The 9,056-nt window shown below is 35.4% G+C and overlaps 1 protein-coding gene across 1 annotated transcript in view; it reads left to right on the forward strand.

Annotated features, from left to right (window-relative positions):
- MGAT4C (mannosyl (alpha-1,3-)-glycoprotein beta-1,4-N-acetylglucosaminyltransferase, isozyme C (putative)) overlaps window positions 1–8,848 on the forward strand; it is a 26,211-nt gene extending 17,363 nt beyond the window's left edge. The window contains exons 2-3 of the mRNA XM_006872964.1: window positions 3,819–3,966; window positions 7,677–8,848. Of these exons, the coding sequence (XP_006873026.1) occupies window positions 3,819–3,966; window positions 7,677–8,818 (1,290 nt within the window). The 3' untranslated portion in view covers window positions 8,819–8,848. The remainder of the gene's footprint in view (window positions 1–3,818; window positions 3,967–7,676) is intronic.
- Window positions 8,849–9,056: the final 208 nt, after the last annotated feature.

Below are 9,056 nucleotides of genomic sequence, written 5' to 3' on the forward strand. Positions count from 1 at the left end.
AACAACAACAACAAGTGGCAATTTTAATAGATTTCTTCAAGATCACAGGATGATTATGAGGTCTTATGAAAATGTTTGCATAAAATTATAAACTGCAGTTATGAGAAAAATATCAGAAAAGTACAAAGGAATTTTATTTCCCTATCACAACAAAGCACTTGCTCATTTTCCAAGGGTTACAAGGAAGGTCCTACCAGAATTTCCTTAGTAAACATTTCCCCTTAGAACCCTAGTGCCCTTATCTTGGTCATTTCAGACTTTTTATTCCCCAAGCTGAAAGAACATCTAGGGAACACAATTTGAATCTCTAAAGGATGCCAAAACTGCGATTTTGACATGGTACCAAGCAAAATGAGCAAAATTCTTCAGGGAAGGATTAGGGAAGTGGAAACACCACCTTCAGAAGAACATATTCTTGGATGTAGGATATGTTATTAAACAATGCATCACATTTTTATATTTTTGTTTAATGGAGGTTTCTATAATTCTGTAATAATACCATATAACTTACCTATGTATACCTACAGAAGAAATTGCTGTGTATATTAATCAAGACAACATAATATGTAGAAATGAGACATCAAGGACCAAATGTCTAACTGATTAACTATATAGATGTTCAGAATAAATCTTGATTAACATAGACCTTATTGAAAGCTCTTGTAAATCCCCAATCATGCCCATCAATTCCTACTAATATTCATCCTAAGGGGAAAAATCTTTTCAACCTCACAAAAGATTTGAAAGTGAAATTTTTCATTTTTCTGGTCCTTTGTAGTGAATTTGATGCAAATTATTGGATGTTCCAAGGGAAGCAAAATTTGTACCTAAGTCATTCATAATCTTTTAGAGCAGGAATTTAATTGAAGTTTTATTTGGAGTCCTGGTGTGGTGCTGTAGGATAAGCACTTGACTATATAGAGTCTTTGATAGGGATTGCACCTCAGTTTAAAGAAAACAAAAATCCTCACCACTGGACCAATAAACAACATCCACATCAATTGAGAAATCATTGAAGTTATCAAATACTTCATTTTTCTCAGATTAACCATCAACACTCATGGAAACAGCAGTCAAGAAATCAAATGACGTATTGCATTAGGCAAAGCTTCTGTACAAGACCTCATTAAAATGTTGAAGACCAAAGATGTCAGTTTAAGGACTAAGGTGTGCCTGATGTAAGCCATGGTATTTTCAGTAACCTCATATGCATGCAAAAATTAGACAGTGAATAAGAAAGTCCTTAGAGGAATTTGGGTTATGGTGTTGGAGAATATTAAAATTACCATGGACCGCCAAAAGAACAAATCAATCTGTGTTGGAAGAATTATAGTCAGAGTGTTCCATGGAAGACAGCATGGCCAGACTTCATCTCTCATACTTCTGGCATATTGTCAGGAAGGAGCAGTCCCTGGAGAAGGATATCATATTTGGTTGGTAAAAAGGAAGGTCAGAGATAAAGAGGAAGGCCCCCAATGAGATGTATTGGCACAGTGGCAGCAGCTATGGGTTCAAATGTAGTAACAATTGTGATGTTGGCACAGGACCATGCAGTGTTTCATTCTGTTGTACACAGTGTCACTATGTGTCAGTACTAACTCAATGGTACCTACAACAACAAATAAGGTTGGTTAAAGTTTTATTGACCAGAGCAAAATAATATCAGGACTATAGCATTTAATACACTTGCTTTCTCTGTTGTTTTAACAGGTTGCATATGTTTAATAATCTGTAGTCAATAGTAGACATCTATCCTAACATCACCTCACAATAGAGTACACACGTTACCAAAAGAAGAATGTATTTTAATGATTAGATTGCTAAGTAAACATATTCTATCAATGGTAGTAAATTAAATACAGAACCCAAAATGTCATCATTTTGTTAATAATATGTAACTAATCAGATCTTTGGAGTTCTGGTTTGGCACTTTCATCTGCAATGTCAATTTGAACTGCAAGGTTGATGGTTCAAACACCCGCAGTTCATCAGAAATTCTGTACAGAGCAACTCTGAGTCAAAAAAGACTCAATGGCACCTAACAACAACAATCATATCAATGACTGAACTTATATAAAAGAAGAGAGAATCAAGTAACAATTAATAGTTATATAAGTATATTGGACTCTGGTATGGCTCTTGAAGATATGCACTAGACTGTGAACCACAAGATTGGAGGTTCAAATCCACCAGCAACTCCTCAGAAACCCTGAACAGGGTTGCTATGAGTCAGAATTGACTCAATGGCACATAATCACAACAACAAATACACTTTAATCTAAATATGAGTATTTTCTTGCATATAAACATCCTGAAACTTTATTGACATAACTCCATTGTAAAATAGATATTGTAGTGGTGTGTTGTGTTGTTGATTCCAACTCACAGCGACCCTGCATAGGGTTTCTGAGATGCGTGGCCTAATCATATTTCTTTAGACCAAATATATCCTAATTGAGGCATTTCTGAAACATTTGAAAGAAAAAATAAAAACTGTAAACTTCCATGTATCAAGGACAGACCATTATCAAGGTCTTTTGATGGCAATAACTATAAGTATTGACTGAATAAAATTTCATAGTCAATAAATACTCAAATTACAGTTGTCCACATTTTTCTGAATAGTTTCTACACTTACAATTTCTTGTTGTTATGTGCCGTGGAGTCCATTCCGACTCATAGCGACCCTGTACAGGGTTTCTGAGGCTGTAAATCTTCACGGTAGCAGAAAGCCTCATCTTTCTCCCACGGAACAGCTGGTAGTTTCAAACTGCTGACCTTGAGATTAACAGCCCAATTCGTAACCACTACGCTACCAGAGAACCAATAGATCTGTTTTGGAAGAAGTGCAGCCAGAGTGCTCCTTGGAGGCCAGGATGGCTAAGCTTCGTATCTCCTACTTTGGACATATTGTCCGGAGGAAACAATCGCTGGAGAAGGATGTCATGCTGGGTAAGGTGGAGGGTCAGAGAAAAAGAGGAAGACCCCCAACGAGATGGATCAGCCAGGTGGCATCATTGATGGACTTAAGTTTGGCAGCGGTAGTGAGGTTGGCCCAGGATCGATCATTGTTTCGTTCTACTGTGCATGGGGTCGCTATAAGTCGGTTCCGATTCGATGGCACATGACAACAACAACAACAACGCTACCAGAGATGTAAAATTTTCTTTGGCAATGTTTGGCTAGCAATAAATAGCTTGGAATGACTCAACTACAGGGAATTTGGTGAGTGTGGCGTTGCAAGATAAGCACTGGATTGCTACCATAAGGTCAACAGTTCAAACCCACCAGCCACTCCTCAGAAACCCTATACAGGGTAGCTATAAGTTGGAATGGCACTTAACAATTAACAACAACCCTTAGATGACACCGTAAAATAGATTAGTATCAAATTTGAAGATGTTTTATTTATTGTAAAAAAAATGAATTTTCTTCATGGATGCAATGGGGTTTTTATTGTAAAGGTTATTTGAATCAATAAAATATTATTATTAGAAAATCCTATACAAAAAAAAGTGTAATTTCCATATAAAGAGTGGAATAGATAGTCTTAAATATATTCTAGGTCAGAAATCAGGTGAGAAATAACTATTTATGCTTTGTGATACTAGTAATTAAGTGTTAAGCAATGGGTCTTCAAAAAGTTCATGGAAAACATCCACTATCATGTCATTAAATTTTCCATGAACTTTTTGAAGTGCCTTCCTATAGCACCTCATGTTATATATCCTTCTCATATTCATTGCTCAAGTAGAAACTATTCCATCCATGTTCACCCACTACTTCTTTTCTTTCTCTGCCTCTTTTTTGGCATTCAGGAAGGAGATAAACAACTTCTAAGAGAAACATCTATTCATCAGTTGAATTCAGAACGTTATGTACATACATTCAAAGATTTATCTAATTTCTCAGGAGCCATAAATGTCACCTATCGCTACCTAGCTGCCACTCCTTTGCAAAGAAAACGTAAGTATCCTTAGACTTATAGATAAAGAATACATAGAATGTTGTTGTTTTTAAAATAATAACATGTTTCATTTGTATAACTGTAGAAGTTTAAGAGCTTTGCTAATATAATATATTATTTGGGGAAAACTTCAATGTACGCTAAATTTTGAACAAACATATCCTGATTGAAAATGCATTGCTCATGGCTTCATTCCCTTTAATAGAAAAGTATTAAAATGCCTAAGTATTATTGTATTAGCTTGCTGTAGAACTATGTAGAGAGACTAAGGAAAATAAATATGCTAATTTTTAACATAAATACTTCTGTATTATAAATTTTACAAACTTTAATGGCCTGATCTTTATTATTTGTGACCAGCTTTGAATTAGTGACAGTTCGTTTAGAAAAACTACTTTGGAATCAAGAAACAATGCAATATATTTCATAGGTTCCAGATACCATAGATTAGAAAACGAATCATTATCTAATACACCCCCATGATAATAGTGCCATTTTAACAAATCCTCTCATTCTAACAAAACCAGTTCAGGGAGACAAAGATCACCATGTGTAATGCCAAATTGCGTTGTTGTTGCTATTGTTAAGTATTGTTGAGTCGGTTCCAACTCATAGTGACCCTGTATAGAGTTTCCAAAGTGCAGCTGGTGGGTTTGAGCTGCTAACTTTGTGATACACAGTTCAGTGCTGTTCCTACAGTGCTACACCAAGAGTCCAAATTGTGTGGTGGATGACAAATCCCTCTCTAAACTCCACCCCTGTCTTGTGGAAATCTTAGCTTCCTTTCCCTGTTTACTTCATATCCGAGCTACTAATTCAATCATTATTTCTCATCCCTAGCCACCCTAGATTAAACCATTGGGTGATGTCCACATGATTCCCTTCACTTCAGAGTCTGACTTCCCATTCTTCATTTGGTATGACAATTTGCTGGAATGACTCAAACCCCGCTCCCCCACCCTCCACCCCGCCTAGAATATGCCATACCCAGCACAGATTTACAACAAAAAAATAAACAAATAAGAAGACACATGGGTTAGGGCTGAGAGGGATCACTGTTCAGAACCACTTAGAAAGTATGATGATTATGTATTTTAATTGTAAATTTCTACCAATCGTAATTGCAAGCTGATTTTATAATGTTTCAGTGTGAAATAATATTAATCTTCGAATTATTGAAATACATTGTTAGATTTTGCGGTTATTCAATTGAGTTCCTATTAAGACATGTTTATACAAAACGTTGCATTCACTGGATTAAGGAAATTATTACTTAAATTAATTTAGATTTCTTTAGCTCTCTCTTACATTTATTCCAACAATTCAATTATCTACTGCTATTAACTTTGTTTTTAATTGTGTAAGACTGGCATTATTATTTCATTGCTGCTACACAGGAGTCCTGGTGTGGCGCTGTGGTCTAATGAGTCAGATTGCAAAGTCGTTTGAAGTGCAAGGACGGTGGTTCCAGCTCACCAGCTGCTCCTTGGAAACCCTATACAGGGTCGCTATGGGTTGGAATCGACTCGACAGCACTTAACAACAACAACAACACCAGCTTTAAGTCCTGGTTTAGTGCTGTAAAATAAGCATTGGACCACAAGGTTGGTCTGAACTGCAACATCTGTGGTTCAAACTCACCAGCTGCTCCTCAGAAACCCTATACAGGGTTGCTATGAGTTGGAGCCAACACAACACCCTTGTTCAAACATTTCTCATTTCTTCTTTCAGTTCTAAATTTACTAATGTTTATGGGCAATATCATCCACTACTGTATACTGAATATGCTATGACATTTAACACAACAAATAAGAGTAGGACAACAAATAATATAATATTATATTAGCATCACACAATTTACTAAGTGTGATTCATTATACATTATTTCATCTCACTATGACTTAGTTTCCTTTTCTTTAAAATGGGAATGATGAAAATAGCTAACTTATAGAAAGTCTGTTATGAATATTCAAGTGTATTTCATGTATATATTGGATAATAGACTTCTGCCTCTTATGTGGAAAATACTTTCATATTGTTGACTACTGAACATTAATGAAGGCAGATGGCTTAATGTTTAATGGTTCCAGATAACATCTGAGTATCTGTTTCAATAGAAGTCTGGGTCTTAAGCCCAAGTTTTCAAACAAAATGTGTAACCCATGATCTCTCTGATACACTAGTAAGGAATCTTTTCTTTGGAAGGGGATTATTCGGTATCCCAACAATCCTATCATATGGGCATTGTTGTGGTTTTAAAATGCCATCAAGGAGATTCCATCTCATAGCAACCCTGTATAAGGTTTCCTGTATAAGGAAACCTTGTGGTTAGCAGTCCGGTGCTTATCCTACAGCACCATACCAGGACTCCAAATCATATTTTATCGATATATATATATATATCTGATATATTGTCAGGAGGGACCAGTCACTGGAGAAGGATATCATGTTTAGTAAGGTGGAGGGTCAGAGAAAAAGAGGAAGACCCCCAATGAGATGGATTGGCCAAGTGGCAGCATCGATGGACTCAAGCATGGCAAAATTGTGAGGTTGGCCCAGGATCGGGCAGTGTTTCATTCTTCTGTGCATAAGGTCGCCATGGGTCGGTACTGATTTGATGGCACCTAACAACAACAACAACAACAACATATATGCAATTGTCCTGGTGAACACAAACATTTTTATGTTTTCCAAATGGTGGAATCAAGTTTTTATTCTGTTCTGTATTTTGGTGAATATGAGAGCCTTAAACATTGAAACTATATTAATAGAAAAAATAAGGTAATACCATAGAGAACTGTCATTTCCCTGAAAACATCTAGTTTTAACTTTTATATTGTGAATTTCTGTAGAAAAATTTCTCCTGATTAAATGATTATAGAATATGTTTCAGATTTAAAGAAACTACGAAAGCCTGAGTCTTGGGACAGTGTGCCATATAATTTTTCAAAAATATGATATTGTTTGCTTGCTTATGGATGCTAGATAAATTTCAAATAAAAAAATTGAAGTAAAGTTATAATTTCTACTGGCATAATTTAATGGTGAAATAAAACTTAAAAATTATAACATGTTTTCTATGAAAAATATAGGCCATTGAAAATGAATCCTCTGTTTTTCATCCTTTGAAGCTAACTTGTCAGCCTTAGCTATGAATTCCTTTTATGTTTTACAGTTATTTTGCCATATTGTTGTTGTTGTTAACTGCCATCTAATCGTTTCTGACCCATAGCAACCATGTACACAGTTTCCGAGGAGCAGCTGGTGAGCTTGAACCACCGACCTTGCAGTTCAAATGGCTTTGCTGTCTGGCACATTAACCCATAGTGCCACACCAGGACTCCATTATGCCATATAAATATATCTATATTCCATAATGGTCTTGTATGAGAGCAATAAGCTTCAGAACATGTTGAACCTTTTTAAAAAAATTCTTTAGATAAATGTTTATAGTAATAGGGCTTATATATCAGTGTGCTTAAGATGCAATTTATTGTCCCTATAAAGGATCAATCAGTTATAAATTCCTTGTAGTTTTTATATAGAGAGCTTAAGACTTTAATACAAATATTTCAGACATAATCTTTACTAAAATGATTTAATAAAGAATCAGACCTAGGAACTTTATCTTGTTTTTGTTTTCTTTTTCTACAATATTCAAAACATACTTCACTTTTAATTGGTTTTCCTTCTTAATTCTTTTGCTCAGGGTATCTTACAATTGGACTTTCATCTGTGAAACGAAAAAAAGGAAACTATTTACTTGAGACAATCAAGTCGATATTTGAGCAGTCCAGCTATGAAGAACTGAAGGAAATTTCAGTGGTGGTTCATCTAGCAGACTTTAATTCGTCCTGGCGTGAGGTCATGGTTCAGGATATTACACAGAAATTTGCACATCATATTATTGCAGGAAGATTAATGGTTATACATGCTCCTGAAGAATATTACCCAATCCTGGATGGCCTTAAACGAAATTATAATGATCCAGAAGATAGAGTCAAATTTCGTTCCAAGCAAAATGTAGATTATGCTTTTTTGCTTAACTTTTGTGCAAATACTTCAGATTATTATGTAATGCTTGAAGATGATGTCCGATGTTCAAAAAATTTCTTAACCGCCATCAAGAAAGTCATTACATCCCTAGAGGGAACTTATTGGGTAACTCTTGAGTTCTCTAAGCTTGGCTACATTGGAAAACTCTATCATTCTCATGATCTCCCACGTCTGGCACATTTTTTATTAATGTTTTATCAAGAAATGCCTTGTGATTGGCTATTGACTCATTTTCGAGGACTCTTGGCTCAGAAGAATGTAATTCGTTTCAAACCATCTCTCTTTCAGCACATGGGTTACTATTCATCCTATAAAGGGACCGAGAACAAGCTGAAGGATGATGATTTTGAAGAAGAGTCATTTGACATTCCTGATAATCCTCCTGCAAGTCTATATACCAACATGAATGTATTTGAAAATTATGAAGCAAGCAAAGCTTACAGTAGTGTTGATGAGTACTTTTGGGGAAAACCACCTTCATCAGGAGATGTTTTTGTGATTGTATTTGAAAGCCCAATTATAATCAGCAAAGTTAAAGTGGCTACTGGAACAGATGATCGACAAAATGACATTTTGCATCATGGAGCCCTAGATGTTGGGGAAAAAGTTATGCCTAGCAAAAAAGGGATTCAGTGTGTTACTTATTTAAGACTAGGGGAATTCAAAAATGGAAACTTTGAAATGTCAGAGGTGAATCAAAAAGTTCCATTTGATATTCATTGTATGCGGATATATGTTACCAAAACACAAAAAGAATGGCTAATTATTCGGAGTATTAGCATATGGACTTCTTAGCCAATTAAATCAATATGTTCCATTACTGAAGCAGGTATTCCTGTTTCCTTTTTTGCTACCTTCCTCTTTTGCTACCTTTGTCTTTTGAAGGAAAAGTGATCGGTGAAATGCATAAGCAGAAATGTTAATCATCTTGATTTAAACTTTGTGAACGTAATTTTATTCTAGTCCACACTGGTATTTAATTTAATTTCAGAAATTAAGTATCATCCTATAGTTACAGACTCACACACATTTG

This window comes from Chrysochloris asiatica, unplaced genomic scaffold (genome assembly GCF_000296735.1).
Source record: "Chrysochloris asiatica unplaced genomic scaffold, ChrAsi1.0 scaffold00217, whole genome shotgun sequence".
NCBI lineage: Eukaryota > Metazoa > Chordata > Mammalia > Afrosoricida > Chrysochloridae > Chrysochloris > Chrysochloris asiatica.